Below are 24,526 nucleotides of genomic sequence, written 5' to 3' on the forward strand. Positions count from 1 at the left end.
AAAAAAAGAAAATGCAAAACAAGATTATCATATCTCTACACTTTGCAGGCCAAAAAATGCTGCTTGTTTATTTGGACCCTGCAGATTTTACATTCATAGATAGAGGAGAGTGGGAAACAAACTAACATGGATATTTTATATATTAAACAGCTTGCATTAGAACATGTTTTTAGTCATGTGCTCATATTCCCATAGTAATATCAGACAGATATTTCTCAAGATTCACCTGAAATCAAAGAATTCAAACCTACATTATTAATTAACAATTAACAGTTGGTTACTTACCTTGAAACTCAAGTAGTTTTTACAGTGTACATAAAAAATCACTCATTTGAAAACACGCCCAACATAAACAGGATGTTTTACATGAACAAATGTTTGCCCGATGTTTATTCAGGCCCATCAGGCTGCAGACCTCAAACAGTGTTTATCAAAACACAAAATTACCCACTTGCTATGCTTTGTTTTGGTGTGATCTTTTATATTTAAAACATTGTTTTTTGTTTGTTTTAGACAAGAAGAGTTTTCACAGAATGACTTTTCTAAAATATATAAACTCAGTAGATAAAATGTTTTTCTGTTAGCAGGACAACAGAGAGGAGATGTGTTGAGGGGATTTATGTGAAGAGAAAGAAAAAATGTGCAGAGGACTTTGATAATGGTTCTATTTGGAAAACATCTCTGTTTTTCACTTTCAGTTACAGAGGTTTCTTCTTTTGTTTGTTTTTATATGATTTTTAGACACAATTTCTGCACATTTTGTTGATGTGTAATAAAGCAGTAAGCCACAAGAAGTGGAGACCCCCCTTCCCCGCTGTAACACATGGCCTCAAGTGACGTATTGCTTTTATAAAATGGTGGGAAGCAAAAATTATGATAAAACACACAATTTTTTTCAGAAAATAAATTATTATTAACTTAATAATCAGTATTAACAAGTATTCTGGCAGGAAATGTAGTTCCTTTAGCATGTTGTGTTGTTGCCACACAACCATGGATGGCTGTATTAGGAGAAGAACGTTCTGTCTCCTCTCTCTTGCAGTCATGAAATCATAGCACTGTTTAATGCAATAAGCTTGTGAGTAAGTGTTTTTTGGTCACCAAATTATCACTGTGAGTCTTATACAGCACCAATTTAGCAGCTCCCCTCTTCTTGTTCTGGGGCTGAATTTCAAATAACTGCCTGGTTGCTACATAGTGCACTATGTAGGAATTTAAACACTGGCTCCTGCACCACAAAAGTTCATAATATAGCTAAAAAATAGTCATTTGGGATTCAGCCACATCCATAGTCGACAAATATGGGCTGTTTGGCCTTAGAAGCTAGAATTTTAAAACTTACATAGCACACTGTTTAGGGAGTATGGAGCCGTTTGAAACTCAGCCTGGATTTGACGCTACTTCTGACTGAAACATGGACATTTAAAGCATGTAATTCTGTATGAAAGAGACTTTTACAGTGCCGTTTTACAGTGAATCATATCGTAAGTACTTTAATTCAAGCCTGTGATATTAGTATTATTTAGCCTGTTAACTAGCTGACCAGCCCAGTTCTAATTAAGAAAGTTGCCAGTCTCTCATTTTAAACAAAGACAGGCTCCTGCTTTATCAGTACACTCAGTGGTCCATGCGAGCAGCAAAGATTCCGTTAACAGCACAGTGGTTTTCATGAGGAGGTGCAGTAATACAGAATTCAGTTGTGGTGAAACGGTCCTATAGGTGTATGTGTATCATGTATTTTACAACTGCTTCATACGCAGCTCAGCCAATCAGATTTTAGGACCGGAAGTATCCATTTTATAAATCCTCATATTAAATGAAAAAGTAGCAACTGCACATTTTACAGTTTAATTAAAAAAAAATCTGGGAGATGATGTCCCTGAAACAGTTCTACAATGAACTGGGCTTTATCTTTATGCATAAATTGTTATGTATTTATGTTACAAGGCTCATTTGGTTCAAACAAAGTAGAAGAGTGTTTTGCATTGAATTACCAGTTTTTTCATGACTGTAATAACTAGCCCTTCTGTCTGTTACAATTAACCCTGCCGATGGGGTAAGTTGCAACAATTGTGCTCACTTTTGGTTGTTCATAGATGTTAGGTGTTAGAATCAATGTTTACTTTTTTATTTGTTGTGTTATGTTTGCTTGTATAAAAACATGATTAATACTTTTATTTAGCAGAAACAAAATATACCCTGCTCTCTCCTACCATTTTTCCAGAATGCACATTCAGATTACATTCTGAATTAATTAAAATTATCCTCACGTCTCTCATTCTGCTGTAACTTCAGGTTTAATATGCTGAATTGACTGCGGATGAAGTGGTCAGATAAATCCTGTGAGATTTCATTTGACACTGTAAGAGTGGATTCAGCACAGCTGATTTTACTGTGTGGTTACAGTTTTCCGGCATGCAATTCTGAGATTCCTCTTGCAAACCCTCTGAGAGCAAGTGTGCTGGATTAATAACTGCTCCGCCACCTCTCTCTCCTGAGTCTCTAAATTTGCTCATTCACTGCTGGGTGCAAAAGCAGGAATAAAGTGTCAATTAGTCTGCTAATGAGCTGGGAGGGCATGACCTGTTGGAGAACAGGGCACACAGGGTTCAGCTCATCAGAGAGACAGAGAAAGAGACTTTTTCTGCTGGGCTCAAACAGACTGTGAAGGGTTTTCCCTTTTTACTTTCGACTGAAGTATAAAAGGATTTAAGAGAAGATGGAAGTGCTGGTTTTTGCACTTTATAAATAGTGTATGACTTGAGCACCATGGAAGAATTATGAACAGGTGTTTGTCTAACATTTGAAGTGGATGTGTCACTTTTATGGTATACAATTTAGTATTTAAAGTCATTTTTGAGAAAATGTTATTTTTTTTATTCATTGTATCTTAGGTAACTGGTTCAACCTATTGATGTAAACAATGAACTGATAAACTGTTAACTGGTAAAAAACAATAGTCAGATCAATATTATTGGTTAATAAAGTTTATTTTATTTTATCTAATTCCAGTAAAGAGCAATTCCTAATTGAATAGATGGGTTTATCGTTTAAGTTGTGGAATGTTTTGAATTTGTGTATTGAAGATCGCAATTGGTTCTAGTAGTTAAACTTACTGAAAAATGAAGCTTGCAGCTAAAAACAGTGCATCTTTTTTCGGGTAGACAGTGTGGTCCAGTGTAAAATGTGTTATGAAAGCTTTTCTCCGTGTTCTCAGAGAGAGAGTGTGATTCAAGGCGACGTGAGGAAATCACACATGGGTGTACAACATAAAGAGAAGCATGTGGTGGACAGAGGTGGCTTTCGAGAGCCACTGAGGTACACTGAGAGAAAGAGAGTCCACGTCATGGCATTTATAGTCATTCTAACTCAGGCTAGTAATGAGTGGTAACTGTAACTTTAAAACTTTCAGTAATACTTCACTGTAGATTCCCGTTATTTTGTCAGCTTTTTAGTTTTTGGTAATATAATCATGAACATGGGATTAGCCAGACCCTTGGTTTAACAAAACAGGGTTCATAAGTTTGCTTCATATCCATACCTATGCCTGGTCTCACCTGTCAGTACTGCATTCTGCAATCCATACTTGGTGCATTAACCATTTAAATGGCCAGGGCAGACCGGTGGGCCAAAAGTTTTATTGCACACTTCTATAACCGAAGAATAGCTCAAACATTTTGCACTGAAGTCCCTGTAGTTACTGAATAATAAGCCTTTGTATGTAATAAGCCTGGGGGTTTTAAGGGCTTCAGCCAATCAGGTTACAGAACTGGAGCTGTCCCTTTTATATTTGATATTTTGGCAGGTTGCATCCTTGATTTTAAGTTTGTTGGTTAAAACTTAATCACTAACTAATGATGTTTGGGTATTGGTCAAAAGAATTTGACAATTTTCAATTTAACCCTTTCAAGTTGAGAGAGTTGAGAGTTATCATTTCATTTTCACTTTCACTTTGCTATATTATACATTATTCGGTGTATAATTGCATTACAAAGTTACACAATTAATTAAACTTATACCTTATTTTATAATATCAAATTACACCTCGTTTTTGTTATCATACAGATACAGATTCCGATACAAGAGCTTTTTACTTTAATATTATCATTATTATTGTTGGTATTGTGTTTAAGGTGATTAATCTAATTCACTAAACTAAACCTAATTGTGTCGCTAACTGTGATGACACTCGGTTGCACAGTTCGGGTACAGCAGTCTCTGAAACGTATTTTCTGGATGACAGATTATACCTGGGTGAAATCCGACATTTTCCACTACAGGTAGCGGCTGATCATCGAGTATAATGAAGTTCAGCAGCTTCTCTGTAGTCCCTTTAGCCTTTGGATTGTCTGCTGGAAGTTTATCGCGTTTCTGGAAAGCATCCGAGAGTCACTGCCTGGCGGTGTCATCCTGTTAGCTAGCATGAACTCCTTCCACTCTTTCACGTGCAACCTCTTCAGGTCTTTGATTAAACTGGTTGCATTGTATGAGACAGCTGTACTTCCACCCCTTGGCACGCTGGCTTATGCCAACAGCTGATGCTATTTGCTCACTTAGTTACAGAATAAATTTGCCACGGGTTCATGGTAAGATGTGGAATGGAATCTGGATTGGTCATGTTTCATGTTACGTTATGTTACGTTACGGCGGGTTCATGGTCCAGCGCAAGCTGCGGACTGGAATATGGATCGCTAAGTTGATCGGCCCTCCCCGTCCGATATCCAATGAGTGAATTACGTCAATATCGGTCCCGATACCGATATTGGATCGGATCAGTCCCATCTCTATAAATAAGAAGTCAGGAAAACAGTTTGTACGGCGCCTGCATTTGCGTGCATGTGCACACACACAGAGCTTCTTCTCAGTAGATGCATCTCCTCTCGTTTCCCTGCATTTCTTTTTCCTTGAAATCTGGCTCTGTATGCGAGTATCTGATGTGTTGTGTCTCTTAAGTGCAGGCGAACGATTCAGTCGGCTGAGAAATTGTAGTCTCCACGGGGGCCTGCACAGCGAAGGAGAAATCAGATTTATATCAAAAGCCAGGCTCTGGGAGAGAGGCTGTTCACTTTGTCAGCACAAGGGCCATCCATGCACTCTCTCTTTTCCTTTCTTCTTTCTCTCTAACAGGCTTGGCCTAATCACACAATGGGAAGAAGACAGTATTTTGCACTCAATTTAGAAGGCACTGTAGCCGTTAAGGAAAGTTAGGAATTGACACTTGTGAAAAGTATGTAATGTTTCAGAAATGTACAGCCTGGCCATTCAGGCCCATTCAGATATGTCTTCGACTACCTGTGTTGGTGTTTCTCTAATGAATGTGGCCACACATGTTAATTCTTTTTCATTATCATGACAGGATGGAGGTAAACTAAGTGTGAAAACTGAAGTGTTTTGACCTGAAGATCAGAATGATTAGTAGTTTACAGTTTCATAACCAAGAGCTTGTGTGTCATCTACACACTTAAATAAATGGATGTAAGTTGGATGCAAGGGTGGATGTAAGTTCCAAGGAAAAAAAGCTTCGACTGATATGTAACCTTTGCGTTCTGTAGATGTTCTTTAACTTCAAACTTTAAAAAAAGTTCTCACACATCTCATTAACAACAATGATTTAAAGAGCTGTCCATCAAAAGATTCTTTAGGGAACCGAAAGTAGTTCTTCCCTTTTCGGCACCTTTTTAATTAAGAATGCAGTGCATAATATAAAGGAAAAGAGAGTGGAAAAGGGATGGTAGTAGGGCTTCAACAATTAGTTGACAAAGTTGATGTGACAATTATGAAAAATAATGTCAATGTTGCATTTACTTTAAAAATTGCTCTGTAATTATGTTCTATAATGATATTTACAGTAATTCTAACAGATTGCGATACAATGCAAGAAAGAATAGAAGGCAATATTTCTTCTGTTGTTTCATTGCACCATAAAAGAAGAACTTGCTTGTTGCACAGACAGAACTTTTATGTCTACAAAACCAATTCCAAAAAAGTTGGGACAGTAAATGAAAAGACACTGATTTGCAAATGCTTTTTGACCTGTATTCAGTTAGAAACAGTTCAAAGACAAGATAGTTAATGTTTCAGTGAACTGTTCTTTGTTTTTTTAAGTTTGATGCCTGTAAAGTTGGGACAGGGGCATATTTACCACTGTGTTACATCACCTTTTAACAACGTTCAGGTGTCTGGGAACTGACAACACTTATAGCTGTATTTGTGAAAGTGGAATTCTGTCCTATTCTTGCTTGATCTAACTCCTCTCCTGCTTAACAGTCCGGGGTCTCTGTTGTATAATGTTACGCTACATAATGTACCACGTTTTCAATGGGAGACAGGTCTGGACTGTTGCGCATGCAGTTTCTTGCTGCGAAGCCACAGATGTGCAGAATATATCTTGGCAGTGTCTTGCTGCAACAAACAGGGATGTCCCTCAAAAAGATTTTGCCTAGACGTTGGCAGCATATGTTGCTTAAAAATGTTTGTGTACCCTTCAGCATTAACGGTGCCTTCACAGATGTGCAAATTCTATGCTAAGACATCCCTATACCGTGATAAACGCTGCCTTTCTGAACTTAATGTGGGTTACAGTTGAGATGGTCGTTTTCCTCACAACATCTGCTATTTCCATAAAAAATTTGAAAGATGAGCTCGTCAGACCACAGCATGTTTTTACTTTGCGTCAGTCCATCTCTGATGAGCTTTAGCCCAAAGAAGTTGGCGGTGTTTCTGGGTCTTGTTTATATTCTGCTTGTGTTTTACACTGTAGAGCCCTAACTTGGATTTGTTGATGCAGTGGTGAACTGTGTTTACTGACAAGGGTTTTCTGAAATATTCCCAAGCCCATGTGGTGACATTGAATACAGAGGCGTGTTGCTTTTTGATGCATTGCCGCCTGAGGATTGAAGGTCACAGGCTTTAACTATTGTTTTTTGGCGTTGTCCTTTATGCACACAGATTCTCTGGATTCTCTGAATGTTTTAATAATTATATGGACTGAAGAAAGAAAGTCTCAATCACTGCTTTTTATTTTCATTCGCACTTGACCTACTGTCTCTACTTTTTAGTAATAGGAGGGTTTGTACTTATACATATACTGTAAAATATTGATTGTGGTACAAAATTTGGATGAAAAAAAATGATGAATGTAATCATGTTTCTAGTCCTAGTATTGCATTTTTCAGAAATTACGCTATTAATCAAAGTACAAGACAAAAATATTACACTTTAAAATGAAATTGAGGCCTCTATCCAATTATTCTGTAATTATTACACTTTATTTTAATAAACCATGACTAAAGAAATAGACATATTTTGTAACGAGAATCATATCTGTCTATGTGTGTGTGTGTTTGTGTGTGTGTGCATGAGTGTGTAGTCCCTATTGCCCATAGCTGTTCGAGTGTGTGTAAGTGCTGAAGCAGCAGCTCCTGACTGTGCTGCTCCTTTCCCATTATGTGAGTGCATTTTACACATCATAATTTACCCATAAATCTTTGTATATACACAGCATCTGTGAGAAGCAGTGCCTTCAGAATGACACATTCCTCACCGCTTACCTCCACACACACAGACACACACACACACACACACACACATATCCTGTAGAGACAAGCACATGTGCATTCAAGCACATACTGTATGTGAAGACTATCTAGAAGATGTGTGACTGTCTTTGGATGTGCTGCACTGGAGCATCCTGCTTTACAGTACTCTGCAAAGGTGTTCATTTGTTGTGTGTTCTATGTAGGAGTGTCCTCCTGGAGTAAGAAGGACGACGGTCCGTCTCAAAATGTAATTTTCTAATGAAATGTAATGTAAGTGGAAATAAGTTAAATTTAACATCAGCAAAGTTGTAGCACCAGTGTAATAAAAACCAGTGCATTTACATATATCAGCCTATTTAGCCCCACCCATTCATACTGAAGTTATAAGTGTGGATTGCCTTATTGAATAAGGCACAAAACAGAGCGGCCAATCAGAAAGGATTTCATTTACATACATCAGTCTTAAACAGTTTTGGTGCATACACCTACATAAAGTTGGCAAGTTGACCTCAGGGAAATAAATAAAATTGAAGGATATGGACCTTGTAGGTGAAATGTTTCAGTTAAAAACAGCTTATTTTAAAGCCTGGTAGTTTTTGGGGGGATTTTTCCTCAATTTTCTTTCCAATTTAGTTACATGCAATTCCACCCCCTAGTTAGCACTCCCTCAATCTCACGATACCACCAGTGCTAGGGGGGTGAGGGCTAACACAGGCTTCCTCTGAGACCTGTGAAGCACCACCGCATCTTTTCAAACTGCCGCTCACGCAACGTCGTTGGACAGCCGAATGCTCTTGTCTGAGAACGCCAACCTCCAGATCTGTTACGTCAGCTAACAGCCGCCTGCGCTGACTAGCATCGCGCTGAGTGATGGGGGGGGGGTGGCATCCTACCCACCCAGAAAGCGAGGCCAACTGGACGCAACCTGAAGATATGGTTTCAGTATCAGTACTGGAATAGAAAAAGTGATATCATGCCATCTCTACTTTGCATAGCAGAAACACCAAGTAAAATAGATTGAATGTGAGACCTTAATTAGGTGGCAGGCTGAATACTGAGCTGAGTGATCTCTTAAGTATCTTAAATAAGTGATCAAAAGTTGGTTCTATGGAGTCCAAACCAGGAATAACAACAGTTTTCCGTGAAGCATTTGCCACAATTGTTATGTACGCTGAATGGTCTTTGTATTTTCATATTGGATCATGCTGTTTTCAATTGCTGTGTTTGTGTTACCGATGATTGGAGCCACAGTCTGAATAGGCTGGAGATTGCCAAGTTATGCTGAACTGTCGTGTGCGATGAAAAGTAATTACAACTTGTTTAAGTCACCACTGCGCATCTGGTTTTGTGATTTGGCAAAACCATTCTGTATGTTTTGTAATTTGGTAAGATTGTGCTTTTAAATTCAGTATGACGGACGTCTCTATATTTAGCCTGATAGAAAGAACGTAGAGCGTGAGCAGAAAGATCTGTCTTGTAGTGAAGAGCCCTAAAGATAAAACGCCTCCTAACACAAAAGCCTACATTGTGTTCTTTTATTCTCTCTCTGCCACTCCATCTCTCTTCCTTTATCTGTATCTCACTTTCTCTTTGTGTTTATTGTATTTCACTGCAAGTAGAACAGCCTCATGAATTGGCACGTCCGTTCTGTAGAAAAAGCACACTGCCTCAAACTGAAAGCCTCAAGTGTGAGACATCCAATTTGTGCATCACGGTGGCCCTCGAGGCTCTGTTAGACATCCAGAGCACTGTTTTTAACTCTGTGGGTGAAAACAGTGATGTGCTTTGTGGTTAAACTGCATTGTCTGACCAAAGGTGGACAATATGTTATTATTACTATGATAAATATTGATGACATGATGATAAATTCCATTACAGTATGTGTGGGTGTTGTTAGTACTTAGTACACTCATCAACTGCACGTTTCATAAAAATATTATTTAGACCAATTTTAAAGAGCCTGCAAACAAAAATAGCCTGTGTGTAGTGACTAGGGCCCCACCGATATATGGTCGGCCTCTAATATCGGCCAGAATTGACAACCAACGATTTTATCTACTACAAAAATAATGAAAAATAATAAAAATAAGAAGCAATTAACAGAAAGTAAAACCACAAAATATTATAGGTAACCCCAACCACTGTGCTACAATATTTATATTATTTAGGAGTGTGAATTTCTGTTGTTCATTGGAGTTTGAGAAGTTGACATTTGAGAATTGACAGTCTTATTAGCCACTTAAACGCGGTTTAAAACTGCGTTATATAAGATTTTTTTGTTGAAGTTGAAAGAAGTAGCATTACTGCATCAGGAGAATAAAACACGCTAAAATATGGTGTGGATATAAATATAAAATCCACATGAAAACAATGGAGATATGCTGACAGTAATAGATAATTCACTCACATCCTCAGAAGACACGTCTCTCACCAAGTTTTGACTGGGTTCTCCTGGAGAACTCTTTAAAAATGTTCACCATAATGAGATTCATCCAGTCGGGGAGCGCTCCGAAGCCCATGTTACAAAATGTTCTTCCTCATGATGTGTGCAATTACACATTTCCACCAGAGAGGTCTCCAAATCACCAAATCGTACATAGTGCAGCTTTAACTAAAACTACTGGAGTATAAAATGAAAATTTAAAATGTAATTCTAAAGTGACATCGGCTGATGTTATTAATGATAAATTATCAGTATTTTTAGCCCTTTAAAATCAGCCACAGAATTTTCATATTGGTTTCACCGTTACAGTAACTGCATAAATAGACTGCATAGTAACAGGTAGTTGATTGGGTGTCAGTCCATTTAGCTGTTTTCTTATTTTGTTTATTTATTTTTTGCCAGTTGTTTGAATTTCTGCTCTTCTTAAAATTTTTGTAAATACTGAATTAAATTCACTCATTTTTAAATGTGGCGTTTCTGTTCAGCTGGTGCATTTTCTTGCTTGCAAACCTCCAAAAAATGAAATATCATCATACATTTTGTGCATCTTTTTTAATTATCGTCCACATTTTTGTGGATCTTTCTGCCAAATTGGTTAAAAGTCAGAGTTGAAAACAGAGTTAGACTGAAATCCCTTTGCTTTGATTGACTCTAAGTTTATTTTACTTAAAAAGGAACATTTCACTTCCTCACTACCAAAAACGGTCGTAACACTACCAAATATTTGCCAAATGTTTCAGATGTGACAGTTTTGCTGGTTACAATTTTAGATGATTTTGAGCAGAACTCAAAAAACACTAGCCAGTACCTAACTAGCAAACACAACTTTCAACAGTTGTACACACATAAAATCATATTTTTTTCGCTACACAAAGAAGTTTACGAAAATCTGTGTTACGGTAGTGACAGTTCTTAATGTTCAACACTGATTTTCAGACTTTGGGCACATTTACTTCAAAACTGTGGCATCTAACTGCTCACCATGTGGCCATGAGGGACAGGAATGCAGTCTCACTTCTTGCTCTAAAATGCAGGGGACTGGCTAAAATAAGACTCCGCCTACAGACTAAAACTCTCTGTGTTTCAGTAGTGACATGAAAAAGACAGCAGTAGAGTAAAGTCTCAGTAAAGTCTTTTTTATTTAAAAGTTAAGCTCATTACAAATCTTAATCTTCCAACTTCACTTTAAAAGAAATTTTAAAAATCCTTCAAAAACAACATTGAAAAAAATGGAAAACAAAAAAATTACTATTATAAATTTAGCAGTTAGTGTTTGGGACAGACCACTCCCAATAGAAAGTACCACATAAATGATGATTTTCTATATATTTAGTTTTTGGCCTTGGGTTTAAATACATCATAACATAATCCTTGTAAATATCTGAGGCCTGAATAATGAATTGTTTTTTAAAATAGTTTTTACTGTGAGGCGTCAGTTTGAACTAATTCCGTAGAATGATCCGTATATCCTACAACTAAGGCTGAATGAGTTTAAGTCTAGTGAAAGCTGCTGACAGTAGAGAAATGAATCCCAGTGGAAAGACGTGGTGTGAACTCGACATATGGTGCTGCAGAGTAAGGCACAACTCCAGCAATTAGCCACTTATTTAGTTTTTGAACCACTAATTGAGATGTTTACAAACAGGATTGTCAATAGTGCAAGCTAACATATGCAGCCTGGAATATCAACACTTCATTTCCACACTGCAGTATTTCCATAGTGCTGGTGTTCCCTGTATTAGCAGTTTGCTTAAACTGTGAAAAGCACAGATACTCTTTGACCACTATAAATAGATTAAATTAAGTGATAATAGAGTAATCAAACACACAAGGAGGTGCAAATCCATTTAAACAAATTATAGAAACACCCTATTTCATATAATCAAGTGAAACAGTACAATTCAGTGTGATATATCCTTTGAAACGGCTCGTCTTATTACAGTAAGCTCAGTCTTATAGAGTAGTATTTACCTTATTCCTACGGCTCGTGATGCCTCGCTTGACTTAGGATAGAAATTCTAGCGAAACAAAACCAATATATTAAATGCTAATAACATCCTAGCATGATAGAATGAATGAATCGATAGAGTGAATGAATAAAAATGTCAATAATCTTTATTGTTGCAATACTTAAATTCTTGTGATCTGGTGTTTGTAATTGATCTGCCAACTGAGAAATCTGAACCTGCATAAGAGACACACACTCTCAGAATAAAAGGTACGAAACTGTCACTGGGGTGGGAACCTCAAGGGTGCGTCTGAGTACCTTTAGTCAGGGAACATAACTGTACCATAATCCACTGAAATGATATTTTCTAAGTTGTATTGACTCCACACACCCCGTCTCGTCTCCAGGCTTTTATTTTACTGTTCGGTTTTAAAATATTAGGTTATGAAAAGGTACAAATATGAACTTTTCACCTGGAAAAACGTCTTTAAGGTGCACAACTGAACTTTAAAACCACTGTTCTACCTTTGAGGGAACATTTACATTGTTTGTACTTTGATGAACCAAAAATGTACCTGCACAGTATCTTTGTTTCTAGCAGTGCCCTTTTTCTAACCTGGTTAAAGTATTTACTCTTTGTTAGATCTAAACAATGTATTGCATCGATTTTCTGAAAATAAGGTAACACACCTTCTACTGGAAACAAACTAAATCTGGGAAATTTTAGTGCACAATAATCAGCCATAATCTTGAAATACAGTGATCATGTGAAAAATACAGTTATTGTTATGCGTACATCATCGTAAATAAGAATGTGTTCTTCATCGCTTGCCTGATTTAGTTTAAGTTGAAGTAACGAAACAGCAAATAATAAAAATTCATTTTCTCTCTCTCTCTCTCTCTCTCTCTCTCTCTCTCTCTCTCTCTCTGTTCCACCATTCTTTTTATGCTTTACATTGCTCTCTCTTCATCTTTTCACTTTCCCCTCTCAACCTGTAGATGCAACGTGTAGATGGATTCTACACATTAAAAAAAAACTCATTTGACATTTCAGTAGAAAAAGTGACATTTTATTCACATTTTATGTTGAATTTGACAAAAAGTTATTGTTGTGCATACAGTCTTGTTTCTTGGAAAGAAAAAGCATCTTTTACATGGTTGCCATGTAAGAACATGGTTGTTTTTGTCATTTGTTGACATCGGAACAAACAGAAAAAAGTTGGAAGTGTGAACCTGTCAATACAAAATATGAATGCAATTTCTTTCCTAACTAATTCCTTGTTTAACTGCGTAATTAATTCTGTAATCACATAACTACATTTAAATAGTAATAGCAAACAGTTGTAACTTTCAAGTGTTTGTGTTGTATAAAGCCTTTCTTGCCCACTGCTGTTTTAGTTCAGTGAGAGGCTGAAAATAAACTGCTCCACAGTTGTCAGTTAGCTGTAATGAAGGGAATGGCCTGGTGTTTTGTTGTCCTATTGCCACACCTCGCCGATGCTAATCTCCTTAATGGGCTCTGACTCCAAAGTAATGCGTTCTCAACAGTCCTGCCCTCTGCAGTGCTGTGTAACACTCAGCGTGTGATTTTGCTCCGAGATTAGTGTCTGATAGCCTTTAATGAGGGCTGCATCAGTAATAAGGAAGAGGAGCACACGGCCAAGTGATGAAGGCCCGGCCCTGTCCAACCAATCGTGATAATCTCCTGCTAACTCTGCTGTGCTTATTTATGGATTATTGTTTTTTTGACCTGACATATTTTCACATATTTTGACATATTTCTCCTAATTAACCATATTTACATATTTTCTTGTTTCGCTTGCTGTGTTGCTATGTCTTTCATGTTATTGTTACCAAGCTTGTTTTTTGTTAATAATTATTTTAAGCCAAGAGCCATCATTGTAAATAAGAATGTGTTCTTAATGGCTTGCCTGATTTAGTTTAAGTTGAAGTAATTAAACAGCAAATAATAAAAATTCATTTTCTTTCTCTCTCTCTCTCTCTCTCTCTCTCTCTCTCTCTCTCTTTGTCTCTCTCTTTTTGTTCCTCCTTTCTTTTTGTGCTCGGCACTGTTCTCTCTCCATCTTTTCACTTTCTCCTCTCAGCCTGTAGATGCAACGGTCATGCCAACTCATGCCATGCAACGTCTGGCAAGTGCTACTGCACCACTAAAGGGGTCAAAGGAGACCAGTGCCAGCTGTGAGTATGTCTGCATTACCTGTCAGCACTTTTTCTATGACCTGGCAATCATCCAGAGCTTCAGATTTGATGTTTAAGTGCCTTTGAAGTATAAAGTACAGCATTTTTGGCTTTTTAATGGGGCTCAACTGAAACTTAAGGGACCAGTACCAGTTTTAAATAGCAGTTTAAAAAATGTATATTATATTGGTGTAATTACATGGCCAAAAAAAAGACTGCAGTAGTTTTGTTTAAACAGTGCACCACTGACAGATATGACTATGGATTTATTCCCTTGAATTTACTTCAGTTACTTATGTACGTATGTGCATAATATGACATTGGAGTACTCTATGCTGATGTGGTTTGTTTTGTGTATATATATATATATATATATATATATATATGACTATGCAAACATGCTGAAAACTAGCATAGATACTTAAATTTCCACATTCCACTGTAAAGTAGTTCCAGTTAGATCTTTTTGGCCTCCTTTCCACTGTGGAGCCAAATGCTTCCCAAAGCTGTATTGTGACGTTCTGCGCTGGTGCAGACTCGTGAGACTGGTTACGGTTTCTTTTTCCATCTTCTGTGCTGCTAAACCGGAACCAGGAAAAACTACAGAAAAGTACACAAAAGAGTCATACTGTGGTGTGTTTCATGTGCAGCTGGCCAACTACACTGACATTAGCATAGCCCAGCAGGGTAACAGCTCAAAGCACCACAGAACAAGTCTATTTTTTAATCTTTCTGTCACTTCAGGCTTCCTGCAGGCTACAGCTTAAAACACTACAGGTTCAATTTCTGTTTTCTGTCACTTTCAATTCAGCTTTCAGTGTCAGTCAGTCAACTTTGCTGTTATAAGTTTTTATTATCTATACTTTTGATTGCAGAGCACAGTCGAATCGAACCTGTACTGGTGTGTTTGGATCTTACTAACTAAGCAATCTAGACGAGGGGAGTGAGCTCGCGTTAACTTATGTAGGTAGCTACAGTTCCGAACACCACAGAACAGGTTTAATCTCAGCTTTCTGTCCCTCTAACACCAGCTGTTCAACTTTGCTTCCTCAGATTTCAGGAATTATTATCTAAACCTTTGTCAGTAAAGCTTTGGTTAGACAGAATAGGTGCTGTTCTGTGGTCAGTAAGCTACTAGCAGAGCATGCTATGTAAACTTGTTAATACCAACCAGCTACTCTCTCCTGGTTAGCAGCACTGTTTAACATTTAAAAAATTGGCTGCAGCTTTGATGTTTATTGAATGGTAGATTTAAAATTTCACACCGCGTTCTTTTATTTGGCATCAGTACAAGTGAACAGAACTTTTTTGATTGTTTTTGGGTTTTAAGTAATGCAGCAGGATGTGGTGGCACAATAGAGGCATGAATCTAGATCCAGCCAGCGAATAGCTACGTCGTTATGTCATCCCACCAAACAATTCTGTGGCCCTGAACACGGGTAACTGTCTGTGTTGAGAAAACCATGCTGAGACTGGTTTTTAAGCAATCCATGTTAGACCATGTCCATGTGGAAATGCCACTGGAACAGTTACTCTCTGTGCTCAGAACTGTTCAGACATGAGGTGAAAAAAAAGGCTTTTATTAACTTCTTAAAATGCGTCTCACTAATGCAGGTTGTGGGGATGCCCATTTACGTCATCTCTATGACGTTTGTGTAAGTAGATCAGCAAAGAACTGGATCAGACTATTATTAGCCGATACTCAATCCATTAAATTATGGATCGGCTCCAGTCTCAATCCTTTGGCTCGGATCATGACATCTCTACAATTGTCAGATTCCTAAAACTCAGACAGCAGAATGTTGTCAATGTCATGTTAATCTAAAAATCAAAATGTACCTTCTTTACATATTAAGCATGATTCATCATATCAAATAAGATATAAATTTTTGTTTTTCCATCAAAAAATAATAACGTTTGCTTTACCTCTAACATCTGATTTTTGATTATGTCACTGTGCACCAGCGAGCAGGAAAAAATAAAATTAACCAACAAACCTCCCACCACCACCACCTATCATCAAGCTCAGAAACCCTTCCTGCTACAGTTTCACACAGAAATACATCACAGTATAGAAGGAAAATGCGCTACAATTTCCCTGTCATGCTGACTGTAAATAATAGAAATATTGCAGTGCTGGAGTGGAGCATCAAAGAATTCCTAGCTGTTTCGTCTGTTTCTGTTAATCAAGTCTTATTTTTCATCATTAACAGAAGTGAACATGAGACTGTTACCTTAGCTGTCTGTGTAAAGACTGCCTTATGAGCGTGAGACCAAGCCAGAGGTGTCAGTTCATTAAAACAAGCTCCTAGGGTTGCCAAGTCCCGCAGCTATCTGAGAATCGGCCCTATCGTTGGGAAGTGACACCACAGCTCTCCGTGGCCAGGAGTCCAAGAGAGTGTAGTCCTGGCTCTCTGGGTTGGTACGATGGCCCTCATTCTCCCCCTCATCACCCAGCGTGATTGTAGCCAACGGATGCGTCTGTTAAGATGACATAACAGAATGGGCAGTTAGCGTTCTCCTTCTAGCACAACGAGCTGTCCAGTGACGCTGTGTCAGTGGCAGTTCAGAAAGATGTGGTCTGGCTTCACATGATTTAGAGAAAGCATGTGTTGCCTTCACCCTCCTAGCTTGGTAGTATTGTTTGACTTAGGGAGAGGTAGCTAGCAGGCGAGACTAGCAAAGGCAAAATACAGGAGAAAAGAAAAAACGAACTGCTAAATATCGATGCTCCAGTGGATTCCGATAATTTTGTGGGAACTCAGTACCACTGGACGTGATCAGCCAACTGTAATACATTGGTCAAGCCCTGCTGTCTGGAGAGCATGTTATTTCTAGGGATGCATTGATACCGAAACTGCTATCGGGTATTGACCTGATACCTTGCTCATTTACCCTCACTCATAAAAATTCACTGATACCAACATAACGATACCAGCTGATACCATTTGACGTAAGCTGCGTAAGCGTGTACGCTGCTGTGCTCATGAACAAATGCAGTGAAGAAGGCTCTGCTCACACAGAGAAGTGTTACTGACTCCATGACAGCTGGACACAAAGTTGTCAGTCACTTTAAACAATAGGAAACAGCGTTAATTAAAACTGCTCAGATGAACATGTGACTATGTAAATCATGCATTTTGTCTATGTACAATGGTCTATTCAAGCGTACAGTGTGAGTCACCAAAGAACAAGATTTCTAGAATCATACAGTGGCGTTAGACCACATTATAGCCCACTATAGCTCAACCAGCCAAACAAAAGACCCCAAGAAGACATAAACAGAGCTCACATTTAGAGTTTGTGTTAGTCTCGGATGTGACTCCAGCTGTCACTGTGCTACACAGACTGTTGAAGTCCACTCTTCTCCACTGCAGCGCTTCTCAGTTCAAGGTAGCGTTAAATAATATAACGTAGCTAGTTGGGGGCAGTCGTGGGCTGGAGGTTAGGGAACCAGCCCTGTGACCGGAAAGTTGCCGGTTTGATCCCCTTAGCCAACAGTACATGACTGAAGTGCCCTTGAGCAAGGCACCTAACCCCCAACTGCTCCCCAGGTGCTGCGGATAGGGCTGCCCCCTAGTGTGTGTGCATTCACTAGTGTGTATGTGGTGTTTCACTGCATGGATGGGTTAAATGCAGAGGTGAAATTTCCCTGTTGTGGGACTAATAAGGGTCTCTTAATGCACTTCATTAAAAATCAGCTAGATTTAATGATTTAACTGTTAAGGTACATTGCTCTCATTTACACTAACAGCTACTCAATTCTAAGTAGGTTACTCAGTGTGGTGTCATATGTACTCGTACTCAGTCTGAAAAAACTGATTGATGCATCGTTATTTCCGATTAAATGCGTTCATCTTGGAGAAAATTACCTTTCAGTGACCACCTATAAGTACCTGCACATTAATTTTAATAGCCGCCTGTGTTGTGCAGTGTCAGCTAACTCACACCCACAGCAGCAGGTTGTCAGTGACTTAAACAGCACTGTTGGGTCTGACACTATACCCAGTACGTGTGTATATGACAGAGAGTGAGAGCGCAGAGGGAATATGAGCGTATAGCTGGCTGCAGTGGACTTCTAATACCCTCTAAAACCCTTAAGAGACTAGTTGTTGTCCTATAAAGACAAGCCTGTAGTGCTGTGTGCGTATATTTGCTGCAGAGTGCACTGCACTGCCATTGGTGCTGATTACGTGGCAAGTAGTAATGAGCTCCCCAGGACTTTAGAAAGCTTTCTGAAATCACCATCATCTTTGTGAAATTCTCTCTCTCTCTCTCTCTCTCTCTCTCTCACATGCTCTCTCTTTCCTCTTCCTTCACTGTGCTTGCTTGGCCCTTGTTTGACTCAAACTCTTAATAAAAGGCTGTTCAGAAACTCCAGTGTTACATAAACAAGAACACACAATCTACACTAAATACCGTAACTCGAGGACAAACACAAGCGCTTGTTCCATGAACACGTTTATTTCTGTATGGAAATAGCGTGCTGTTACTTCAAAGTGCATGGCAGTCTTGCAGTTTATTCTTCATCAAATCACTTACACATGCTTTTGGGAAACAGAGAGCATATATTTAGGAAGTCTGGGCCAAATTACATTTTAAAGGCTTCAGATACTCGTTGGTATTTCCAAACAAGTACACTAATGCTCGTTTTCAAAACCGCCCTTAAAAACAATGGTACAGTGAGGTGAGAAGTAATCAGACACAATGTCATGATGTCTTTAGACTTTGTACTTATATATATGAACAACAGAAATCATAACAAAGAATAAACAGACACTTTAAAAAAGGGGGAAAAGCTGTTAGACGCCACTTATTAATTGATGTTTTGTTGCAAAGCTATTGTTGGCAGTTGCAGTTACAGTTATTGTTGTTTTTCCTCTTGGCAAACCTTCATCAGTTCCCCAGGGCTACAAGGGTTGCTCTGATGGACTTGACCAGATTGACCTTTTTTAGAAACAAGTCTTGGTTATTTTGAGTCGTTTTTCTCTCCAGATTTAGTTTCTTGTCAGATGAGATTCAGTTCTCCTCTGTGTCCCAGTACAACAGTCCTTTCCTGTTTCCTTTAATGGTGTGTAATGCCCCAGCACTGTTTGCAAAAAGCAGCCCTGTATCATGTATCATGATGCTCCCACCTCCTGCGCTCATATATATATATATATATATATATACAGCAAGCACAAAGACCTTTATCCATACCAGGCCTAAAACGTAATGTTTCAAGCATTCATTCGTGTAAAGTAAATATTTCTGTAACTCTCATTTGAAGCTCTTCCAGGTCGAGTTATTACAATGTAATAATCACATAATTACACAATAAGTAACACAGTGAATTACATTTACATTCGATTTACATTTTGTATCATTTCTGAGTCTGAACTTCAGACTTTTTCATGTTTGTTTTGATGCTAAGAGATGCATGTGTGAACAAAGGCAAAGGATGAATAACTTTTCATCAAATTCAAATCACAATAAAATACCTCATCTTCTGCTTACAAACACAAACATCGTATAATTTCAGTCTGTATCTATATCTATATCTATGTTACATGTCTTTGTCATCACTGACCATAACTAATCGTTAATTTACAATATATGCACATGCGTAAAATCGATACCACATTTGTATATATAGAAGTAGAAGAGGACATATTTCATATTATTTTATTCTGATATTAACCATTTTACCATGTTTTTGGCATTTCTTGGATTTAAAACAAACTGAAAAACAAAAATGCAAATGCGAACCTGTCAACGCAAAATGTAAATCAGCTCCTAATATAATTAGTTACGTAACTACATAGTTAACTATATAATAATGTTATTACACTCAAAGAATGTTATTTTGTTGTAGAAACTCAACAGTAATTACTTGTGACCTCTTAGGGTGAACTCCAGTATTTGGCCTGTATTTGTCTATTTGAAACACTGTGCATTATGCGAACTTTCTGTGCAGTTGCAGTTCCACTGCTACTGTAAGTGGAGTTGATTCAAACTAATCATTGCTTTGATTCATACTGAAAGCCTTTGACATGATTTCCAGTGACCTCTTATTGCCCTTTTTCTCTTTACCCTTCCTGACAGCCCATCTAACCTGACTCATTTCGTTCTCTAATCTGAGTGCGGGTTTTGACTCATTCATTCCAGTCAAAAGCTGCTAAGATTTTTTTTTTGTTAGATTCTATGCTCTCCGTCTGCCATTCTTTCTTTGTGTTAAATGACCTGATGAGTGCAGAAGGTCAGTTTTTTTATGTGCGGTGATGACAGTGCATTTGTCTGCTGCTCTCAGACAGAATGAGCGCTTTTGGCTTCATTTATCAGTTTTATCCAAGTTTTTTTTCTAGAGATAGAAAGCAAATGACATGGTCGTGAGAGAAGGCAAAGCTTTAATCTCTCCATCAATGACTTTACTTTTATTTTTCATCGTTGTGTTTTAAACTGCTGATGTGTGACATTGGGTTTGCTTTAAGCACAGTTTATGGAAACAATGTATTTGTAAAGTATCACTGAAAAGACGCAGCGCATAATGGACAATTATGTGCTGTTTTTGATATGGAACATATGACTTCCTACAGGAAGTCGAAGCATTCAAGCTCTCTCTCTCTCTCTCTCTCTCTCTCTCTCTCTCTCTCTCTCTCTCTCTAACTGCAACAGGTGTTCACTTTCACAGACCTGCAATAAAGACACTATTAGGCAGTGGACAATAACACGAGCACAGCAGTACTCCCAGTGTGTGTGTTCCCAGAATACTGCATTACTCTGCCTTATGCACTGAGTTGTCAATTACTAGGTATATATATATCGCTGCTTTCGGAAGAAAACCTTGTATCTACATTTTTGTCATTTTCCAGGTTTTGACATAATTTGAAAATGTCTGTCTGCCTTTACACTGTGTGTAAATTTCATGACAAATGGACCAAATGAAACGGTTCAAAATGACTTGGAAAAAATTCTGATTTCATTGACATAAAAAGTGAAGTATGTTTTTCCTTCTCCTGTAAAGTTATCGTTTTGGAGAAATTAAGTTTCGTTCTGACAACAGTGATACACACAATGTAATTACATTTACTGGACATTTTATTTCAGAATAACCTACCATGTACATGTGTTTAGTAGGTGTACAATTACAGACTGCAGCTCATTGTTGCTGCACAATTTATGAGCCCCCCTTTGCCCTGTCAAAATTAAATAATTACTTAGCACTTAGCAGACCTGTAAAGACTACAGCCATGGCAGATTCCAACTGGATTAAAATCACAGATCCTGTCAGCACCTCCCTAGGTAAAACCAAAACAGTCTGAATAAACAGGCTAAACAGGCTATGTTTCGGTTTTGAATAACTGATTTCTTATCTGTTTCACTACCTGAGTGCGTGTATTGGTGGGAGGCTGTGTATGTGCGTACAGAAACTTTTGTTTTAGCAATTTAATATAATTCCATTGCATATATCCACTTCAGATTTACACAAATAATGTCTTTGACGTTTTTACTCATGAACAAAAATGTTAACAAAAAATTATGCATTCATAAGCATAAACAAAAACAAAATTGATTGGGAAGAAAGTATTCAGACACCACAATTTAATAACATTGTTACTTTATTGCAGACCCGTGCACAGCTTTGAGACGTCTACGTTAAGAATTAATTAGCTTTTTTACAGCATTGTGGTTCAATTTCGGCCCATTCCTTGTGACAAGCAGTCATTAGTTCCCCAAGGCTACGAGGATCCCTCTATTTCAAAATCCTTCATAGATTTTCACTGAATTTGAAGTCAGGAATCCCTTCACCTTTTTAGAAACCAGTTTTGAATTATTTTGGCCGTATATTTGGGGTTGTCAGTAATGTTTGCAGAGAAGCAGTGCCATATTGTGATGCTCCCACCTTTGTACTTCACTGTGGGTGAATTGTGGCAAAAGAGTTTTGTATTTGTCTCGTCTGACCAGAGTAAATTTTTTCAAAAGAGTTCTGATTTATTTAAATGTTTGCGTGCAAATTTTAGATGCTCATCTTTCTGCTTCTTTGTTAGCAGTGGAGTTTAGTGTGGGGAGAATTGGAGTTCATTGTGATATAGTTCATTGCTTATTGTTCTCTGTATATCTGTTGTTTCTACTGCTAACAGGTCATCGTGCAACTATTTTTTGGGGGACTACTGGCTTCTCTCTTACCTTGTTATCATTAGTTTCATCTTTATGTAACCTTTACATATATACACTGACCAGCCACTTCATTAAATACACAGTTTCTGCACTCATCGTTCATTTTGTCAGCTCCACTTACCATATAGGAGCTCCTTGTAGTTCTACAATTACAGACTGTAGTCCATCTGTTTCTCCGTATACTTCATTAGCCTCCTTTTACTTCAGTGGTCAGGACCCCCACAAGACCATCACAGAACATGTATTATTTGGAGTCCTTAAACACCTCAGTGTCACTGCTGGACTGAGAATAGTCCACCAACCAAAAAAATAAAGCTAGCAGCGTCCTGTGGACAGAGTCCTTTGACCACTGATGAAGGACTAGAGGATGACCAGCACAAACTGTTCAGCAGCAGATGAGCTATCGTCTCTGACTTTACATCTACAAAGTGGACCAACAAAGTAGGAGTGTCTAATAGAGTGGACAGTGAGTGGACACAGTGTTTAAAAACTCCAGCAGCACTGCTGTGTCTGATCCACTCAGACCAGCACAACACACACTAACACACCACCACCACTACGTCAGTGTTACTGCAGTGCTGAGAATGATCCACCACCCAAATGATTGTGCCCTGTGGGGGTCCTGACATTGAAGACCAGAGTATAACAGGGCTAATGTGAAGAGAAACAGATATTGCTGCAATTATTAGTCTGTAATTGTAGAACTACAAAGGGAGGCTGTGGTAAGTGGAGCTGATAAAATGGCCACTGAGTGTAGAAACAAGGAGGTGAAGTTAATGACATACCTGGCCAATGTATAAATTTAATAAGGTCCAAATATTTTCCCTGTGATTTTTGTTTTTTTAAACCTGTTTTTGTTAAAGCTTATGAATACATACTGTAGATTTCTAACCACCCTGATTGTGTTGGTGTGTGTGTGTGTGTGTGTGTGTGTGTGTGAGTGTTTTTGATGGTGGAGAATGCAGGCATTAAGTGGCAGTCAGGGGAAATTTGCGCTGAGCAAATAAATGCCAAGTTAAGTGGATGGTGAAATTGCCTCCATGTTGTGGAAAACACTGCAGTGCCTTTGTGTGTGTGTGTGTGTGTGTGTGTGTGTGTGTGTGTGCGCGTGCGTGTGTGTGTGTGTGTGTGTGTGTGTGTGTGTTTGGGGGCAGGGTGAAAGCAGCAGTGACAGATGTCCCTGCGTTTAAGAGAGAACAATGATAATCTCTTGTTTTTGTGGTTTGGTTGATGTACAAAAGGGGCAGAGTTGAAGAGATGAGCCCTTTGCGCTGGTCCCAGAGACCTGTTTCTCAGCAGGCTGTTGAGTTAGCCGTTTAGTTCAGTTCTGTGGGCTTTTATTGTGAGCGCTAAGCGAAACGGTATCTCTCTGAGGAGAATATGGAGTCTGAGTTTCCATCAGCGCCTGCTGCGTTTATGAGGAGCGAAACAGAAAGCACTTTTATTAAATGCCATTTTAAACTGCGCTCTCAAAGTTGATGCTTGTTGTGGTTTTAAATGAATCTGTCTCTTTGTTTCCATGTTAGGAGATGAATACAAATTTTTTGCATGGTAACTGAATGCTAATTTGCATGAGAAGCATAGGAGAGTGTGTGCATATGTGAATGAGTTTGGTCTAAGTGTTAACCCAGGCTGCTTCTCCAGAGGCCTGGCTGATTAACATAAAGAGCTGAACACACAGTCGAGCTGGGTGGTATCCCCTTGGGTTTGAGGGTTATGATGGTATTTCAAAATTATAACAGTTTCAAATTTTTATTCCCACCAAATAAATGCTGAACATAATTGCTACATTTATTTAATATGATTCTCAGTGCAGTTTTCAATTCATTATAATGCATGTGATTCTCCATGGATGCGAAATGCTATGCATGGATGTGAAATGTTACGCACTTTCAATTAATCAACTAATAAATATTAAACCGTCCATCTTAGAACAATTACAGAATGTTAAGCAGTGCTAACTTGGACAGTAAAGTGTTAGTGGTTGTGTCCCTCACTTTACCTTAGCTAGAGAGCTAATGCTGTGTTTATCAGCTCTTGTTAGATTTATGGATTGACAGTCTCACTTGTCTATTTTGTAATTAATGGTAGTTCTGATTAATGCTATTGCTATAGTAAATCTTCAGCTGCCTTCAAATAAAGCCATTTTTCCATTTAGTAAATGTAATGAAAATGTAAAAAATGTAATTGTAAGTTAATGAATTGCATTGTTTTTGCAATTGATCAGGTTTCTTGTTTGCT

At 38.2% G+C, this 24,526-nt stretch overlaps 1 protein-coding gene across 1 annotated transcript in view; it reads left to right on the top strand.

Moving 5' to 3' along the window:
* Positions 1 to 24,526, top strand: part of atrnl1a (attractin-like 1a) — a 370,723-nt gene that overhangs the window by 117,702 nt on the left and 228,495 nt on the right. Inside the window, 1 exon segment of the mRNA XM_036575121.1 lies at positions 14,035 to 14,128. Within this exon segment, the coding sequence (XP_036431014.1) occupies positions 14,035 to 14,128 (94 nt within the window).

Source organism: Colossoma macropomum, unplaced genomic scaffold (genome assembly GCF_904425465.1).
Source record: "Colossoma macropomum unplaced genomic scaffold, Colossoma_macropomum, whole genome shotgun sequence".
In the NCBI taxonomy this organism is placed as follows: domain Eukaryota; kingdom Metazoa; phylum Chordata; class Actinopteri; order Characiformes; family Serrasalmidae; genus Colossoma; species Colossoma macropomum.